Below are 20,740 nucleotides of genomic sequence, written 5' to 3' on the forward strand. Positions count from 1 at the left end.
TACAGGCAGGAACATACAGGATATCTTGGCCAACTTCAGTGAATGCAACTTCCCCTATGAGGCACAGGGCAGGCAGATGAATGAGCAGGAAAAACAACAGGGGATGAGTTTAGGAATAAAACTCTTCACAGGTTTCTACTACTAGGATTCACCCTCCCTTGTCTTCAGGCCCTTTATTGATTCCTAATATGTTAATACCAAAGAGCGTTGGACTCTAAAATATGCATCTATCCCCTTTAAATAGCTAACCCATTTTAATAAGCACATTCTATACTCTGCATACTCACAGCAGCAAATACTATGAGAAAAAATAAAAGCTCTTGTGTACAGAAAACAGCAGTGAACTTACTTACACTTTACGGATAGTTTTTCATTTTGGAAAACAAAGAACCCAAATAATCCTCTCACCATGGTTCAGAAAGGGTAACACCAAGCCTGCTGCAGTTTAAGCACCACGTAAGATTTTGCTTTGTTGAGAAACAGCATCGATGATAAAAGATTCTGCTCTAGGATAATCAATCAAGAATGGGCTCTGCATACTGACAGGCTGCTAAGTTCCTAAGACCACACATATACTAAAGGTATTTAGACTGTATTTTCTCTTTGACTAAGCAGTAATTCTGGCTGTGACAAGGAAAAAAACAAAAAAAAAAGCCAGACAAGTTGTTGAAACAGATGCCAAATATTTTATACAAGGAATGTCATGGCTGCTTTCTCTTTGTGCATTAACATTGTAGTAAAGCTACATGCATAAAACAGCACACAGGGCACAGCCTACAGACCAGGAACACGTCGCTCACCCGTTAAAAAAATAAAAATACTTTGAAGCACAGAATTATGCTGGATGTGCAGAATGTCTTTTGAGACGATTTCTACCTGCTCGTGCCCTCCCTTGGGCAACTGTTAGTTTATGGCAGACTTTGCTTACAGTAACATTAGACAGTCCCCAGTGAATTCAGCCAGTACCGAAGGTGTCCTGGAACATCTTCTAAGTCTACTTCCATGTGTAGGCTGGATGTAATTGCAAGGGGGCAATCACTTTGTATGTTCCTTCAGAGACAAAGTGAGAACCACTCATTACAAGGAAAAAGTCAGTACGCTTGTTCAGAAGATAAAGTCTTTTATAGCAGTTAATTTAATAATACAGTCCTAAAACAGGGTGTTGGGCACTCATCTACACAAGAGCACATTTAATAAGCCGGGGGGAAAAATACCACAGTTCCAGGACATTGCATCAAACTCCAACCACTCCAAGAGGAGACAACTCTCATGCGGTAGAAGAATTCTTGTCTGTGTAAGCCAAGAAGGGAAAATTTTAGGTAGTTTAATCCACAACAGTCTCTTACTTCTTATAACTGGAACCACAAATCCACAGTACAAGACACCATCAGTTAGGTTAAGTGGTGCTTTGATAATAAAATCAGTGAATTCATTGCAGTCCTCTAATAAAAGAATGAAGTCCAGTGAGTGCCAGTTGCTAGGAGCAAAGAAGAAAGATTCCCATCTTCCAGGTGAATTTTTAAGTTCATATTATTAGAAAAAAGACGAGTCAAATCTGTGTAGTTTCTATGCAACCACGTCTGAGAACACAGAGGCTCCGGAGACTATGGGATCACTTAAAAAGTGGGGGAAAACAAAAGTCATCACAACTCAAACAACTCAAACTTCATATTTCAGAATTGCCAACATAACTTGTTCTCTTGTTCTGCTCTGGAGAAAACTTTTAACTGCAACAAGCTGGCAGAGAAACTTGAAGAACACCTGAGTACATGAGAACATTGTCAGGGAGAGCAAGACCCTGCTACCTTTTGATCTGGTATTGAAGTTGAGAAGGCAAAAGCAGAATGCTTTGCCTTGTGCCGTATGATTTGCTCTACCTTTCAGAGCTCTACTGGTCTCTACTCCAACTTGATACCTCTTGCACTGCAAGACCACTGCTCATATCACAGTTCAAACAAACTTGCTAATGAACGTGGGTTTTATCTTCCATGGCCAGAATTACGGCACCTCCAGATGTAGGGTGTAATTCATACATCGATAATGGAGATTTCCTGGCAGCACAGAATCCAAACCTTCCTCACAGGACATTGTGATCAGCAAGACGTTCCAAAGGAAGAATCAGAAGGCCATATGTCTGATCCAATATAGTAAGGAACACCATCCATCATTTGAACTAGGAATACTCAAAGCTTCATTAGCCAACCGTATTCTTAATATACTAAATTATACATAGTTGATATATATTTAGATATATATGATTTTTTTTTTAATTAGAATAAAATACACTGGATTTTTGTTTGCTCATTTACAAGGGAGCTCCCTCCCTTCTCCAGTTAATTTGAAATTAAAACCTAGAGGTTGAACATAAGCTCATTCCCAGCGTTCCAAGATGGATATAGCACAAGAGGAGGCCAGAAACTGGAAACATGCACTCTGGCTGCAACAGGTTACAAGGTGAAAGGGAGACCAGATATTTTCATTTGTAACCCTGAGAACATAAGGAATTGCAAAGATCTGGAGAAAAGCCTGGGGTTAAAGGTCACCAGGCTTTTTATTGCAGTTAAAGCAAACTCGGACTGGGTGATCCCATCCACGAGAGGGAACCGCTCTGCGGTCATGTGAGCATTCGTCACAGAATCCCTGGCCACAGGCCCGACAGTGGTGCTTGGAGAGTTTGATACTGAATTCCTTCCGGCAGTTGTGGCAGTGCAGGATTTCATGGTCTGGTACCCAGTATGCAGGTCGGGCAGCATCTTTTACCAGACCTATGGAGGAGGATGTGAGGTTTCGGGGCGGGGGGGGGGGATGAGAAAGAGAAAGAGGAAGATAATCTGTGAACACAGGCATATCAAGAATGTACTGCAGTAAAAGCACTCACACACTGCAAATCATACCACTGCCATTAAGGGGAAAAGACCTACTGACAGAATACTTCAGTGCAACAGGTAGCTCTTTAGGCCATTCTGCCATTCTCCAGTATTCTGCCCCTCTTCAAAGGAATACTTTGTTTCTCCTTAAATGGTGGCATTTTCACCTTACTCACATTCTTCCAGAGGCTGAGACACTTGCTTTTCCCTACCTTCAGTTTCAGCTGTGGCCAAGAAAGCAGAGTCACCAAACCAAACATTCAGAAACACATGTACTGTCTGAATTGACAAATGGATTTATTCTGCCTTTCACCGCGTTGGACAAAAAACACCCACAAGGGTGATGGCAGAACATCCATAGGCAAAGCAGTGGAACAATGAGTTGTGCCATGAGTAGGAAGTCCAGTCTGACAACAGAAAATTCAAACGCAAAGTGTTTGCTGACATACCTGCACTGCTACCCAGCACCTGAAAAAGCAGCAAATGTTCACTGTACTAAGCTCACCATTAAAGATCACATTACTGATTACTTTCCTATAATTACCAACCCGGACAGCTTCACATTCTCAGCCCTCCCTTGCAGAAGCACCAAGTGCCAGCAGTATCCATGAACACACTTAAAAGGCACTCAGCATCTCTGGAAGAAAACCAAACCTGATAAAATGCTTCCTAATTAGCCAGTCTTTAGGGAGCTCCAGCTGGCAGGTCACTGCAGTGATGCATCAGGGGAGCATGAATTACTCACAGCTTGGTGCACAGAGATTTGCACAACAGGGAGGAAAGAGAAGGTGTGAACTGAGGAAAGTGCTGAAAACCAAGAGGAAACATCAAGCGAGAGAAGTCAGGGGGCTGTAGAACTCTCAACCAGCAGTGGTATGTGCAGCAGAGGTGCCAGCCTGTCACACAAACACTTGAAGTTTAATCAGGTGGTTTGCTCTGTGAAAACAAAAATGCCTCTAGACAAAAAGAAAAATTAAAAAATCCACCAGAAGAGAACAGAGCTCACCTAAGGGAATGTCCATGGCTGTTACCACTGCTCCAAGAGTGTTCTGCACAGCTTCCCCCACCTTCCTGGCGATAAGTGTTCCGCCTTCCTCATCTGAAGGCAGCTCAGCCACATCTGCATGACACAAGAGTAGAGGGCTCAACACCTAAGGCCAGCACAATTTCTGCCAAGTTGCAGTTAATTTACATTACCAAAAAACAGCAGCAAACCCAACAGGCAGCTTGGAGCCTCTCCTCAGCCTTTATGTCCCACACCCCCAATCCTGGATTGCGGAGTTTTCACTTTCTTTTCAGCAATAATGGAAAAAATACATAGTCTGCTGAAATAGCAGCATCCCTGCTCTGCTGTTAGCTCCACACCATCAGCAGGAACCAGAAAAACAAAGATCCAGTTGGAGAATAATTTTATCAGGGGGTCGGATACCTGTTGCTCATTGAAAGGGGCATCTTCCTGCCAAAACAGATGGAGCTCTTGAGCTTCCCTACTAAAATCTCTATGCCAAAGCCCATTTTGAACACCACTGCCTACACCCAATGGGAATGGTTATGATCCAGAAGCCAGGGACAAAGACTTCAGACTAACTATTGCCCAGGGATAATTCTATCACAATCAAATCAAAATTACCTAGCTGGATGCCCCTGTTTTCATAGCAGTTGTCGCACACACGCACTGGTGCTGGTCCCCAGCCTCGCTCAGGCACTGGACGCGTCTTGGAAGAACAGCCATCACAGAAGCCCTCTCCACAGGCCCGGCAGTGATGTTTAGTGTCGTTATCTTTAAAAGGAGCGTTGCACTTATTACAACTCTAATCAGAACAAAATAGAGAGAAAAATCTGTTAGTTTGATCTTCCTTATTAGAAAAACAGAGAGCAGAATCTGCTGCAAGATGGCAAGACTCAGACTGAAATGGTGAAAAATATAGTTACACCCAAGACTTGCGTGCTACCAGCCCCCAAACTTTACCCTAGGGAAATGATTCAGACAGGTACAGTGGTTAGGCCAACAGATTGCTATAATCCCTTCCTTCACAATCACAAATAATTACAACCGCATCATGCAGAGCTGAACGGTATTTGATCTTTGGGGAGTAAGAATTCAGAAGGCAGTTTTTGTTGAAGAAGTATCTCTTTCCCGCAAAACATAGCGAATCCTTTCCCAGTTGAATTATTGGGGCCAGCTTTTTGCATCTGGTATAAAACCAGAGTTTAATCTCTGCACCTATAAAACCAGTACTATCAACTGCAGTAGCCAGATTCAAGATGTTGATTCTTTGCTTTGAGGAGTAAATTCATGCAAGCCAGGATTTTCTGTGATACTGCTGGGAGAGGCGCTCACAGAAAGTAGGGAGAAACAGTCTCTATCAGAGCTGCCCACTCTAGTATGGGCAGAGTCTCTGTTCATACTTTCTCTGGCTATGTCAAGAATGGGAAGAGCTGAAAGCATTTCAGTTTTCTCAAAATTGTAGAAGGGCTTGCTGCAATAAAACAAACAGCATTTGGACTCTGCAAAATACCAGATTACTTAAAAGGTGAGGAAAAGGGTTTTTAGCTATGCAAAAAACTTTTCTCTACAGCAGCTGCTATTTACCAGGATCTGAGAGTTGGGTCTCCAGTAAGCTGGGGCAATCTGGTCTGTCAACCAGGAGGTCACAGCTTTTGTGGGTCCCAGACTAAGTTCAGATACTGATTGTGCCATGAAATTCATGCCATCCAACAAACGCTGGGCTGCATTGTTGTTGTCTTTCAGAAATCCATCAGTCTGGAATGAAATTGATATTAATTTGAGAATAAAACCAGGGAAACCTCATTCTTTTAGATGCAGATGGCTCTGCAATCCACTGCTCCTGTTAAACTGGAGGGCAAGCAGGAGAAAAAATTCACCAGCCCTGCTTCGAAACACAGAGGTAGGTTTTAACGGTGTAACATTCACAAAACACACAAAGTGTTCATAAACTGGCAAATTAGCTATTTCAAGACAGCCAAAAGATCACAGAAGACCTTTGCAGAGGAGAAACCAGCTGTAACAAAAGCCAATCCATTTTCTCCGTCAATGTTGCAAAGAACCAACATAAACATGTGCACGACTGCACACATACACAAAGACTATCCAGTAACCAGACTTACCCCTGGCCAGACATGCTCAATTTCTGTTCTCACTACAGTGTTCACAGGATCTTGGTTGCCAAACCAGTACTGTCGGCTGCGGTACACCACCCCACAGTTGGGGCACTCAATCACGTACCTGCAGAAGAGAAAGAGGGGTTACCTCAGTGAGATACTGGAAGTCCAGTGCACAAGGCAGCATAGAGACAACAGTGAGCAGAGAGCCCTTAGCTGCAGAACTCACCCTGACCAAGCATACTTGGCAAGGCCCAGCCAAGGGGAGTCAGTGGAAGCAGAAGTTTTTGGCACCACGCTGACTTCCATCCCTCGTTCATAACAGGCCTACAACATAAAGGATCAATTAAAACGTCACTCTTGGGAATCCCAGGCTCCAGGTCTTGCAGATGTTTGGCCATATAAAGCATATAACTGGCATACAGTGGTCTCTACAGCAAAGGAGAGCACTTATCAGAACTGATTGAGAAGCAAAACTAAATCAAACCCACTTCCAATAATGGCATCAGGAAAATATTCCTACAGTAAAAACCATGATGGTAGCAGAAAGTTTTCCTGTCTCCTGCACACATCCTTCAGAAAAATTGGCTAATGCCAAGCAATGGGCATAAGCAAATAAGAATAATCACATCAAGTATGTAGACGGTCAACATCACCCAGGTTGAGAGCAGCCAGGTTCACTATTTAGCTAGCAAATGACACTTGGCATGCAGAGGTGATGACCTCTTCAAGCAAAAATACAAGTTCAACGGAGATCAGTTTTTCTTGTGAAGGCCATAAGCACCTCTCTCATTTGAAAAAATGCAAGAAAACAGGCACATGCCTGTGATACTCCTCATTTACTGGGCCATCATTTCCTTCTTCATTCTCCAGATCTTATCCTTGCGTCACTACTCACCTTGCAAGTGTAGACTCTGTTATCATACTGGTGAGAATATCTGCACCGACTTTTGGATTCATGAGGGACTCCTTCCTTTGCATGGTTCATGCTCTTCTTGCAGCCACACCTGAATATGCAAAAGCAAACCATGAGTTGATGCTGTTAGATACTGGACAGATGTCACCAAGAGTTCATTTATGTTACTATCTTGCATTTGTATAAACGGTGTAACCCCCAGGCATTTTCACAACTGTACATACAGCAATGACATCACTGATCATTGAAAGACAGGCTCTTTGGAAAGAGGTGGAGCAACTGTTTCCCAGTAAAAGCAGCACTACACAACAGTTCGGTGCAGGAAATGACCACTGTAGCCAATTTAAGTTTCACAGAGAATTTTAGGAAGGACTAACCAAGTTTGGAAATCGACCAGGACAGAATTAACACTGCAGCCTTTGCAAGGAGCTGCTAGAAATTCTCTAATGAGCATAGAAGAGAAAGAACATAGCACTTTATCACATTTGAGAGAAAATCTTTCTAGAAGCATAATCAGCCATAACATCATGCTGCTATAGTACCTCACAGATTCAGAGCACTGACTGCCATCTGCCGCCCCTCCAGGCTTAATCTTTGGGCTCTTCCCAGAGAGCTACAAGCCAAGCTCTAATCAAACCTGGAGCTCCACTCAGATCTAGACACTGAACACAGCCCAGGTCCATGATGTGTGCTTTAGGATCATTATACTGTTTAGGCAATAAAAATGGCAGGAAAAAAAATGGTAGGAAATTTCAGAGTATTTCTTTAGACACACTTTCTTCCCGTCCTGTGTGCGCTGGGGAAAAGATATGGGCAGAACAGGTTTGTAGCCATACACAAGAAAAGAGTAGACAAAGACCATGCATCCAGCTGGGATGCAGCAATAACAGTTGTCCAATTCACATAAGTGGAATTTCAAGCTAATTCTGCCCAGAAATACTCACTGATGATAGGTGATGTCAGGTGTCAAGATGTCACAGGAACTTTACATTCTCTGGCTGCAGGCCAGGGCAGCACTATCTTTTAGAAGGACGAGGGTGCATTTCTCATCTACTTACCCACAGCTGAGGCACACAGAGGAGCACGTGAAATATTCGTCTGGAAAGAAAGAGCTGTGAGCCATCTGGTCATCAGGGATCTCCCCACTGAATCGGTCACTTAGAGCCTGTCAAACAGAAAAGAGTGAAGTGGCACGTGACTGAGAGCAATGCGGATATTTTATGAAGCTTTTCCAAGCAAAAGCATGGGTTGCTCCACTGAAGGAAGAGGCAGAGACAGTACACAGCTAACAAATGTCTTACTACCCTGGAACCAAGGATTAGAAACCATGCAAGATGACAATCTCGCACTTGTATGGAAGTGATCTGAATGCTTGCAAAATGCTTACTCTTCTTCTCCTGCCCCTACTTTGAATTTTATAATAGAAATGGATAGCGGAAAATTGTATCCACCTCTATGCATACAACCCATATCCAAAATATCAGGTGCTAAAAAGGCTTTGCATTCTGGAAACCTCTAGAATGAAACCCACAGAGTCATTTCTCACAGTACAAGAGGACAAGTGCTTTGCCCCTCAGTGCTGCCCTCAGCTTTCTTCTAGCCCCTTGAACAATTGCTCTTCTCTGGCTGCCTTTCTTTCTCTTCGTCTCTCTCCTCTCCCAGGGAGTGTGTGTGGGGTGGCATCTCTGCTGTCTAACAAGGGTTGATTGCACATACACACAGGCATGCATATATCTCTCACCACAGCTTCCCTCAGGTAAGATCTCTAAGTAGACATCTGATCTCACAGAATTTCAAGGAAATGAGCTTTTAGATCTCTTTCAAGCTTGACTGATGCTGGCTAATGGGTTCAAAAGTTAGAGAAGGTGAACACAGATTAATAGCAAACCTTGTGTCTTCAGTAAGGGAAGCAAAAAAGTTAATGTGTAGTCAGTAGTGATGTGAACACAGCGACCACTTTACTGGGCGTAAGTTTAAGTATACTAGCAACTATATCTGAAATTGGATTACCTGACTGGCAGGCTTGAGAGCTGGGCCCCTGCAAACCTCATGAAGTTCAACAAGGCCAAGTGCAAGGTCCTGCCCCTGTGTTGGGACAATCCCAAGCACAAACACAAGCTGGGCAGAGAATGGATTGAGAGCACCCCTGAGGAGGAGGACTTGGGGGTGCTGCTTGATGAGAAACATAACATAACCCAGCAATGTGTGCTCACAGCCCAGAAAGCCAATCGTATGCTGGGCTGCATCAAAAGGAGTGTGCCCAGCAGATCAAGGGAGGTGATTCTGCCCCTCTACTCCGCTCTTGTGAAACACCCCCTCCGTAGTCCTGCATTCAGCTCTGCAACCTCCAACACAAGAGGTGGTGGACCTGTTGGAGCGAGCCCAGAGGAGGCCACGAAGATGCTCAGAGGGCTGGAGCAGTTCTGCTCTGGAGACAGGCTAAGAGAGCTGGGGTTGTTCAGCCTGGAGAAAAGAAGGCTCCAGGGAGGCCTTAGAGCAGCTTCCAGTGCCTAAAGGGGCTGACAAGAAATCTGGAGAGGGAATTTTACAAGGTCAAGTAGCAAGAGGACAAGGGGAAATGGCTTTAAACTGACAGGGGGGAGATTTAGATTAGACATTAGGAATAAATTATTCACCGTGAGGGTGGTGAGGCCCTGGCACAGGTTGCTCAGAGAAGCTGTGGCTGCCCCATCCCTGGCAGTGTTCAAGGACAGGCTAGACGGGGCTTGGAGCAACCTGGTCTAGTGGAAGGTGTCCTTGCCCATGGCAGGGGGTTGGAACTAGATGATCTTTAAGGTCCCTCTCAACCCAAACCATTCTATGATTCTGCAATTATTGCAAAAGTCCTAGAACTTAAACTGGAATTAACCACTTCAGCTGTTTTCCTCTTGCTGCCTATCTGCTTCCTAATGCAAGAACTGTGTACATCCACCCTCATACTTCCCTCTGTGCTTCAGCTACCCCAAATACAGAGCAGCTGGAATTATCTGTTCCAACAGCTGTGACTAACATCACAGAAAACTGCTAACACCACCTCCTTCTGCAGGTACGCCCCAGCTCTCCTCGCCCCTCCCCAATGGGAGCTGTGCTCTTCAGGCCGGTGAAAACACAATGCTAATCAGGTAGTGGTAGCAATGTGTGGAAACTTGTAGGACAGACTGCAAATCTCCAGACCCAAAAATCCCTCTGACATCCTAGCAAGGCAAATGTTCTAAGAAAATCACCAGCTGCTCTCTCCAATTCCTTCTTATCAGCCTTCTGATCTGATGCTGCACCTCTGAAATGATACATCGTTTGGCTTGAACCCATCTTGTTTCCTAGCTACCAACACATCTCCTTCCTCCTTTTTGTCTCCTGGTCTTTGGGTTACACCACCCTCAGGGCTAGGTTTTGCCAACCATTAACTCCCTCCAAGTCTCTTGCATTCCCTCCCCTTGTGCTGAGGCCATCCTTAGGAATTTCACCAATAACTCCTTCTGGGCCTCCTCTTTGTAAATCACTGTCATTAAGTGCTTGTCACTCACATCAGTCATTTTTCCCATCCCCAGTCAGTTTCTTCCTGTAACAGGTTTTTGATTTTGCTCTTCAGAGTCTCTGCTAAGGTGTTTGTTTTAAAGTAAAAAAACTACCCAGCCTACATGGCTGTTACACAAAAATCGTCATCTTCATGGAAAACGTCTTTATCTCAAGACATGTGCAAGTCTGCATCTCTGGTTCACATGTTCTATGAGCTCTATGAGCTACAACTGACAGTAGCAACAGTGATACAAATAAGGATTGTGACAAACTCTTCTCCACTTACTTTTAGTGCTTTGTAGATAACCCCAGGCTGTCTAGGTGACCGAGTGGTATTGTTCTCCAGCTGCTGCTCCACAGCTCGCCTAAGTCCAGAGAAATCTGTTGGAGGATTGTATGTCCTTGTTCCCTTGTAGTGGATTGAGCTGAAAGCCTCAGGAAAACAGCTTAGCTTCCGAAACCGATCCTGAATGAGCTTCTCAGGAACCTCAGACGGATGATCTACGTACAGAGTATCAGCGTGTATATAAACAACTGATTAATAAATAATATTTAAATATTATTTTAAAGTGCTTTCATACGCAACACAATGCTAATTTTCCTAATTAAACCTTCTAATACATCTGGAATGCAGTTGTTACATTTTACATGAGGGAAAAGAAACAAACTGTTTCCAAAAGCAGTTTTTGTTTACACAGCCTTAGATTCTAAGACGAAGTTCCACAAAGTAAAACCAAAAACATCTAAGTTTGGATACACAGATACCCAGAATAAGAAGCAATTTATGACATAATACAAGGAAACTCCATTTCGGCACACTTCTTAGCCCTTCTCACCAGACCATAACCTGGTGTAACTAGTCCTAATACCTGATAAGTGAAGGACACGAACCTTACATGGGCTGCTTATTCTCCATGCTAACCCTGCAGCGAGGAAGACTGAGCCTCTATGAACCCTTTGTGCACATCAGGTCACTCCACTTCAGTGACCTGATGCGACCAGTGAAGAACTGGTCACATCCAGTCAGATTCCATAGTGCTGACCACATTCTTCTGCTTGCTTCCAAGTACCTGCTGTACATTTCAGAATGAGGTAGGCCCCTTCTTCCCTGACCTAAAACTATACAAGCTCACATCTCAACTGTCCATCAAGATGGACAGTTACAACTTGCTGCAAACCCACATGCTAAGAGGTTTCTTTCCTATTCCTACGGTGACCAGGAGTGATCATAAAAATGTATTTTTTTACCAGTCTGACTTTGCACACAGTTGCAACTATCATTATGACCTGACCTGCTGAAACAGTAAATTTCAACTACTATATGAAACTCCACATTGCTCATCAGCAAATTGGTATGTAAGAAAAGGAACTGCCTTGGCAGGTCAGTTAAAAGTAATTAAGAAGTCACTCTAATAATAACCAGAAAGAACAAGTTCTTCTACTAGCTCAAGACTTCGCTGGTAAGAAAAGCCAAAATGAGAGTGTGGGCCAGCAAGGAGCTGCTGCGGTATTTATTACACAGCAGAAGACTCCCAGATATTCACTGACAGCAGGACTGAGCCTCAGTTACTGCAGGCCAATTCATTAGAGCTTTTGCTCATCAAAGCATCAGAAATGGACAGAATAAAGAAAGGTTTCATTATGCCTTTTGAAAAATGGGGCCAGGAAAAGAAATTTAGGTCCCTGTATAGACAAAACTGAGTTGTGCTGTGAGTTGCTTAGGGCAGAGCATTTCAGAAGTCAGACGTACAAATAAAATACACAATTTAAGTATGCAAAATCTGATATGACAGGAGCCAAGTTAAAAGTACTGGTGAAGAAAACTGAAAACACGAGGAATAATAGTGTGCCAGGCCTACTACTTTGGCTATATCAGATTCTCATGCAGAGAAAAGTGGTGTCAAACCATCAGCTCTGTGCCACCACAACCTCAGTCCCAACTTCACGTAAGCCTCAGAACAATGCTGGTCCACAGAATTTAAGAGAGTAGAGCAAAAGCACTGTAAGTATAATCAATTTCATTATTCTTGCTCATCCTAGTTTCTATATAGAGTTTTATTTTAGTTTTCTTGCAACAGGATACTCTATATCCCAGCCAAAATCCCAGGGTATCTCATTTTTCACCTTCATCTGCTATACCACCAGTAATCATGATCCTGTAGGATGACCCCCCCCATGTATGGCACAACTCCCATCATGACTAGTCAGTGCCAATGTCCCTCTCGCTAAGAGCATTATTCTAGCTGATCTGGGGCAGTCAGATCACCATTAGGGTGACCTCTGCTATTTCCATAGCCTGGCTCCCAACTGGAACAAGTGAGAGCAAAACCCAAACTACATCTTTTACACGGTAGTAAAGAACACTGAGTATTCAATGAAACCTGACAATTTATAGATAGTATTTAGCACTTTGTAATTCTGCCTACTCACCAGAGCCCAGTAGCTTGGTGTACACGGTCTCATGAAAGATGATGACACCTGGACCCAAAGTTGACAGAGGAACATCGAGGCCACAGCGGGCTGTGGTAGCTTTTAGCTCCTTGGTGAAATGTTTTAAATAAGCCTCCGAGGCATCACCAAGGAATTTGAAGAGATCATTGTGGAGCCTGTCAGCACGAGTACGGTAGATGATGAGGTCAGAGATGGCCAGGACCTTCAGCAGGAGCCGTGTTCTCTGGCTCAGGTTCACAGTGGCCCCCAGGAGGCCCTCTGTATCAATTACCACCACTTTGCAGACAGGGTCATAGGCTGCCCAGACTCCAACTGTGCAAGACTCTTGGGCTGGAGATGTCTTGAAGACTTCCCGGCCATAGAAGAAAGTGTGGTTAAGAGTGTGAGACTTGCCATCCCCCGTGTTCCCAAAGATGGACACTACCTTTAGATGCTGGTCAGGACTGCAGTCCAGTTTCTTAATAAAGTCTTCTTCATTCCTTACCTTACAAAAAAAAAGAAAAAATAAAAAAGAAAAAAAAAATATTATAACTATGCAATTGGAGCAGACAACACTGAAAACAGCTTGTTTCAGGATTCATAAGATTAATGCGACTGATTAATTCCTGTTCAGATTTCATCATAAGTTTTTGAAGCACCAAGATGTTCAAAGCAAAATTCTAGAAAGCAGTTTCATAACATACACATCAATGGGACTTAGGCTATTCCATCATGTAACTGTTTTGGAAGTGATGCCTCACTTCAATTACCTGTCTAGTGAAACCTTTTGTACCTCACCCCATTCCCTGAGGCAGTCCTTTCAGAGAAGGGAACACAAATCTACTTCCAAGTCTGCCAGAACAGCTACTTGCAGCATGGCAACACTCTCAGCAGAACTGGTCTCCTGGCAAGCAAAACAGAGGAGTGCTTTTGTCACCTTAGCTTGCCTCATCCACAGAGGCTGAGCCTCTCCCTCAATTTAGGAAGATGCAGCTCCTCCATACAGCTGTGCTGCACCTATCCAGAGCCAGGGGCTCCCAGACAAAGCCTGTCCTGCTCCCACTGCTCTCCAGCTGATAGGTCCTTTAGCTGGAAGGAGGGGTAGAGAAGAAGAAAGCAAAGTTGTGCACTGGAGCCAAGTGGTCGGAGCTCGTCAAACTGGCTTTTGCAGATGTGCCACAACTACCCCAGTAACCCATTTCACAACTTATGATATTGTGCTTTCCTTAAAAAAAACAAAACAAAAACCAAAAAACCAAACAGTCAAGCAAACAAACAAAAAACAAACAAAAAAAAAACAAACACACACACACACAAAAAAAAAAAACCAAAAAAACCAACAAACCAAAATATATACAGGCAAACCCAAAAGAAAGCAGAAAGCCTTCAGCAGGTAACTTCTCTTTGGCTTCACATAGATTGAGTGACAAGTATCATGCTATTTAAGTTGGAGAATAGGGCATTTTCTGTTCAGATACTAGAGCAACAGGGAACAGATAAACAAGCAATGAAACAGGTTAGAGCTCTGTACAAGAGCCTGCCATGGGTTTGTTGCAGATCATGGCCTTGGCTTTCAAAGGTTTCATGCTTTTGGCTACAGTTGTTTATCACTTGCTTCTTCTAACAGGTTTTATCCACATGTTATATGACAGGGAAGAAAAGGACAGAGGCACTTTTTGAGAAAGATTAAATTCACTCCTCCACCATGGTTCCCTCCTCAAGGAATCTCCATCAGCTGAAAGTAGCAGGGCTTTCACTCCTTCTCAACTTCTGGAAACTCCTTAGCTCTTTCTCCCCCCATGAGTACAGTTGGAAGGTCTCACGATACATGATCCACAGAAGCCATGAGGTAATAAAAGGTTTCTTTGACCAAGTTTATTCTTAGATCAGCAAATTAGTTTAAGGCTCAGCCAGCCCTGTTTGCTCTGGCCGAATCTATCAGCAGCAGATAGACTTTGAAGGAAAATAAAAAACAGCCAGTGTGCCAAAAAATAAAAAATAAAAAAAAATAACTAGCATGCCAGATTGTGGTTGGGAACATTCAGAGAGAAAAACTGAGGATGTGGAGCTGCAGTAGCTTCTCACAGACTCAACATTCAAGGCAGCCTTACAGCATGGAAGAAAACAAATCAAAATGCTATCAACAGGATCTTTTCTGTTGTCTGTGTGAGACCATCAAGATACTCTCAAGTTACAGGTGCACAAGAAAGGGTTGTCTTTTTTGGTAGCTGTGATTATTAGCTTATCATCAGAAGGCAGTTTAGATGACAGATAAAATTTCTTTTGGTGTCTCTGGAGATGTGTCTGTGGATGAAAAGAGGTTCCTGGTTCATGGGGTAACTCCTAAAAGCATTTGCAGATTTGATAATATAATAATGTTATGTGTACGTAAGCAAAAAGGGATATTATAACTTCTTCTCCAGACTGTTTTACCTCCCAGCTCTCAAACTTCTTACCGTAAGGGTGGCAGACACTCTTTTTGCTGGAGTCAGTGGTTATGCATTCCCTGTACAGCACAAAGAAGTATCAGTCTTCACATAGCTGCTTTAGTATTAGCAGGTCAACTAAGAACTAAGGTCTTTTAGGCAGCACTGGTTATTTTTCTGGTATCAGCTTCAGAGAGTTTGTGGAAGAGGCTGAGTCAGCAATGTCAGAAGACACAGAGGACAACAGCGACAAGCATAGTTTTGCAATGCCTTCCCACCAATACGAAACAACTCACACAAACTCTGCTGCAGCTGAAATTGTCCCCAGCTGAGCTAATGCAAATGTCCACACCATCAGCCTTCTTTGCATTCAATGTACTTTAACAACTGCTGATGCCAGGGCAACTTACTGTGGGAAAAAGAGCTGGATTGCTGAGCCAGACAGAAGAAAAGTTGGTTCCAGATCAATAATCCAGATCGCTTCAGCAGAAAAGTTACACTGAATATCAAATCAGACACCCAAAGCACTGAGCTACTGCCACCTTCTAAGGCTGTAGGCTCCTTCAGACTTCCTTGCAGGACAGAACTCAGGAACAATTCGGACAAGAAAGTTGCCCAGGAGCACAAGAATGCATTGAAGTCCAGCTAATCCAATGTTGTGCCTTACACGACTCAGTAATGACTGAGAAAGAACTTAGACATGAAACGAGTAACACTTTCTAGCATGCTATACCAGCTTTCAGGAGTCAGATGCCAAAGGACTTCCTGAGCAGTTGTTGCACGTAGATGCTCATGTCGGGAACCAGTCGACCTGTCCTCTAGGAGGCTAAGCCCTTTGTGAACCTAGACATAGTTTTGCATCCTGCAACATCCTATTACAATAAATTCCATGTCAGGGCAAGGGGAAAAACAAAACCAAAAATCTCCAAACCAATATAACCAGGAAAAAAACCTCCTTTTGTTGAATATGCTCATACACCATTGGATGTTCCTTGTGCTTGTGCACTTGTCTTCTTTAACCACTGATTAGCACAGGACAATACTCTCAAAGAACCACTCACTCACAACCATTCCTATATCAAGAATTAAATTTATTTCCCTTGAGCAAGTTCCTTCAAGACATTTAAAAAGTCAGCATGTGTATAAGAAGTGTCGAAGTACTAATTCCCATTGGGCTGAAGTCCCACTTCTCTGTTTTGCTTCTCATCATGCAAAAAAGAAATTTGCAGGGTACCACCTTCTGCTGCATGTGCGAAGGATTTGTGTTTCCACAGCTGCGTCTACTCCCATGCTGCCCAAGAGCTCCACATCTGACATGAACAGTAGAGGTTAAACATGAAACTTTCCTTAAATTGCAATCTCCCCAGATCCTTCTCTATTTTAACATTTCTAGTATCAGAGACTTATTTACACTTTTGTCACAGCTCTTAGAAGAGGATGTTCTTCTAGAAAGAATAGTTTTTACTCCATCATAGGTTAGAATCCTGGCTAGCCTCCTTTTATAGTTTTAACTACATTTCTGTTAGCAACTGTCATCCAGCCCCATCACTGCAGTCACTCCGTCTGAGTTGAGCTGAATTGAAGATGAAGGTGTTCAGCAAGAAAACCAAGGAAATTTACAGCTGAAGTTCTCTCTAAGGAGCACACAAAAACTCGTACCATGCTGCCATTTACATCTGAAGCCTCCCTGTCACCCATACTTGGAAATCTATTATACCTAACTTAACAAGTGTCCTAGATCCAAGCCATAATAAATGTAGAATTGTTTAGGAAAATACAAGAAACAAGAACTGCTAAAATGACATTCCTGCCTATGAATTTCTTGGAAACAGTATTATTAAAACAATAACATGTTAAAAGCTTAGAAACCAAACCCATAACATAGAACTAAGTTTCCAATGACCTGTACTCATATGTCGTTAAATCTGCCTCCAGGCAAAACAAACACACTAAGAGAATCAGACATTTTTACCACAGCTTTCTCCTTTTAAAACTCTTTATAAACCTTCTAAGGCTTGCTGATATTCATGGAAGCGATGCACAAAGCCAGAGCTGTGCCACGACGACGCAATAGCTCAAAACAAAAATCAAGCGTGCTTGGCATAGTAGTCAGAGTGCCTTCATTTGTTAGTCTTACACTGTCATTTTGACTTACATTGGTACTTTTGTTGTTGCATTTTGAATTCTTACCCTTTGCTTGCCTTGATTTTAACAGAGTATTTTAATAACTAAAATACATTTTCTGCAATCAAGAAAGATATCATCATACAAATCATTAAATTTGAGTCATTAGGCTTGTCTGACAACCAGCACACAGCAATATCTTTTGATACACAACCACTTAATCAATAGAGGATATAAATTTAACACATTTCTCAATGAATGGAGAAACAAGCTACAAGATTTGTAACAGCACATCCAAATACATACCAGCATAAAATTGTGAACAGCTGAAGCAAATCAGCCTTCAAGTACAAGTGGTCAAAACAATCGGGGGATGGGGGGAGAGAAATTCCCTTAAAGCATTACTTAACATTGGCAATACAAAAAATTCTGCTTACAGTTCAGAAAACAAGAATTCAAACTAACACCTGAAATAAGAGTGAGAAATGGCAAAGCAAGCTAAAACAAGATCTGCTTGTTTTAGACTTAGAACTTCTGAAGTTCTTAGAACTTCTAAAACACATAACTGAGACCATTTTAGGTAATTGATCTCAAGGACAGAGATATCTCAAATAATCATATCAAACATTAAACCTGGAAACAGATCTGTGAGATCTGCCCACTTCAACATACACCAGTTCTTTATGATACAGCTTCTAAATTTTGGCACTTGTGTTTTAATTCTAAAAAGCTGAGTTCCTATCTTAAATTCTAAAACACTGAGTTCCTGAGTTCTATCTCCAGATCACTCCAGAGTTAGATTCACACAGAAGTCTTACAGGTGCATGCCTAAAGCCCTAGGTCCTACCATTAGGTCATTACATCAGAATTTCAGTGTACACTGAAAACAAATGAGAGAAACCTACAAAGCAGACTTCTTCCTTTAACTACAGCCCGTAAGACAAATCTGAGAATAACCTGCACCACAGCACAGTGGTGCCACCAAAATTCACATCTCTGCAGAGCTCCTCACAATCACTCCCAGAAAAGCAGTGCATGAGTGAAAAGAAGCGCAGCTGGCTTAAGCCAACAACTCAAGTGCAACAGGCTACTAAAAAAGCAGCTGCAAACTTCCTGCTTTTGCCCCAACAGAAATTTTTGTTGATATTCCCAAATGCTTTTTGCTTCCAAGTGAGGAAAAGTATTGGGTGTCTCCCTGGGAAGAAGAGAAACTCCTGCTATGAAACCCATGACATCAATAGAGTTGTGAGAGAGGCCCTGGACTATCATAATTCCAACCCTGTTTTCCTCGAGATTCAGGCTGAAAGGGATCTCAGGAGGTCATCACTCCCTCAAAGCTTTTAGAGGCCTCCAAACAAGGGAGAAGATTTTGATTATAAGCAGGTGCTCAAAACAAATAAAGGCTGAATTTTAAGTCCAAGCAGCTCTAGTTTCCTACCTTGGTTTTCCTCCTATACTTTTTCTTCTGCATGACTTCCCATGAAAAATGTCATTTATGCCTTTACTTGAGTCTTCCAAACATAACTTAAAATCCATAACCCAATTACACAGACATATTTAATAGAGAAATAGGTGCCTTTAAACCATAAATTTCCTAAAGTTTGATGAAAACAAACAGCAGAGTAAAAAAGAAAGACTCTAATAACCTTTCTGAGGAAAAAAACTTGTCATCCACTCCACACTGCCACCAAGGCACAGCAGCAAGCTGAGAGGTCATGCCCATACCTGCTACCCAGTAAGCATGCTGGCTGGTGCATGATAGCACTCATACTGCTTCTTACCTAAAAGACAGATGCAGATAATTGCTGGATAATGGGAGGTAGACATCTCAGAAATTAGACTTCATTAATTCTACTGCTCAAAGAGTTACTTCTTACTATGTAAACATTTTATGGTAGCTTGGGAGAGTTTTCCCAAAAGGGCTCTGTCAATGGATTAGCTTATGAAATTGTGTATGTCATACCAGTAGTTACAATCTGGTATTCAGGAATAAGTTATTAATCACTGACCCAGCAAACGCTTTTATACATTTATCATTATTGTCCTCAGTAACCTCCTAGACTTCAGCCAAACTGGCAGTGGACATCAGCATTTTCAGGATCGGAGTCCTACAGAGCCTCAAGTCCAGACCGAGTGACCTGATGCTGGATGTGAGGAGGGCAAAATAAAGGAAGGGACAAACACACCCCAAGGATTTAAGGTGAGATTCCAACAGTCCTCCTCAGCTCCAGGTAGTTTTGAACTTATTCCCCATGCTGGGTGCAGGTCTTGCTCAACACAAAGAAAGTATTTGTATCAGGGGTGTTTTCTAACCTCAACTTTTTTGTACCTTTTTATTTGCCTTGACTGCAGTACCACCTATGGGTTCTGTTGAGATTTGTTCTATTATGTTCTGTACACACCCATGAAAACAGTGTCCCTGAACTGAGTCTTTTTCAGACCAAATTTACCCTGTTCCTTCCCACAGCTCTAGCAAAGGAATCTGGGGACAGCATTTACATGGGTTTGTACAGAGCTTAACAGAATGAGTCTCAACAGCACCTACAGGTCTCTGCAAAGAAGGGTGGAGGCTGCCCGTATCTGAGGCCCATACCAATCTATTACAGGACTCTTTCCTGAAAGAGACAAAGAGATGAGTTAGATCCTGCTTAACAACCCTAGCCAAAGAGAGAGACCCTATTTCAAAGGTTTTAAGATAGTAGTGGAAAAAATGTAAGGGGATGGGAGGTAATCCAATTTGAGTGGACTTCTTCCTAACACAGGAGGCAATATTGCCTGAAATATTGCTATTACCAGATAAGTTACCCTTGTAGATGACAGCTGAGTTATATGAAACTGTTGAAGACTAGACAGCCCACTAACCTGTTTGCTAGCTGAAAAACTGCTTTCACAAGAGCTCAAAACTAATAAAGACTTCAAGGTAAACGCAACTTCTGCAGAAATAACAATTATTTAAGAATGTCATCTAACTCTTAAAAAGAACAGTAAAAAAAGAAGCAGAAATCATTATGCTGTATCCTAAGTACCCTTCATCTTCCCCATGGATGTTGGCCACAGAGCTATCAATTACCGCCCCCCAATGTCACAGCTGTAGCAACAGACACCACATCCAGGTGAAGAGACTTGGCCAAAAGACAGCAAGTCATGCTGTAACTATGAGTCTTCCTCAACACTAAGGGTAACTGTAATACCTGGATGGACACTACTTTATACTACCGTCCTTGTTAAGAGGGACATTCACAAACTTATTTGTTTTACAGTTCCACTCTTCCTAGAAAATAGTTACTCTAGTTATTTTCCCAATTGCAGGGTGTTTTCACAGGCAGGTCAAAGGACTG

At 42.6% G+C, this 20,740-nt stretch overlaps 1 protein-coding gene across 6 annotated transcripts in view; it reads right to left on the bottom strand.

Annotated features, from left to right (window-relative positions):
• Positions 1-663: 663 nt before the first annotated feature.
• Positions 664-20,740, bottom strand: part of ZFYVE1 (zinc finger FYVE-type containing 1) — a 28,390-nt gene continuing 8,313 nt past the window's right edge. For 5 of the 6 annotated variants that reach the window (XM_030483388.1, XM_030483387.1, XM_030483385.1 and 2 more), the window contains 10 exons: positions 12,853-13,357; positions 10,709-10,923; positions 7,965-8,071; positions 6,889-6,997; positions 6,220-6,317; positions 5,997-6,114; positions 5,461-5,631; positions 4,498-4,678; positions 3,874-3,987; positions 664-2,765 (listed from right to left, as the gene is read on the bottom strand). In XM_030483388.1, coding sequence (XP_030339248.1) covers positions 2,533-2,765; positions 3,874-3,987; positions 4,498-4,678; positions 5,461-5,631; positions 5,997-6,114; positions 6,220-6,317; positions 6,889-6,997; positions 7,965-8,071; positions 10,709-10,923; positions 12,853-13,357 — 1,851 coding nt within the window. In that variant the 3' untranslated portion in view covers positions 664-2,532. Of the gene's footprint in view, positions 2,766-3,301; positions 3,336-3,873; positions 3,988-4,497; positions 4,679-5,460; positions 5,632-5,996; positions 6,115-6,219; positions 6,318-6,888; positions 6,998-7,964; positions 8,072-10,708; positions 10,924-12,852; positions 13,358-20,740 lie in introns of those variants that run through there. The other variant, XM_030483389.1, reaches the window with a different exon arrangement.

The sequence above is a fragment of the Strigops habroptila genome, chromosome 4, assembly GCF_004027225.2.
Source record: "Strigops habroptila isolate Jane chromosome 4, bStrHab1.2.pri, whole genome shotgun sequence".
Lineage (NCBI taxonomy): Eukaryota > Metazoa > Chordata > Aves > Psittaciformes > Psittacidae > Strigops > Strigops habroptila.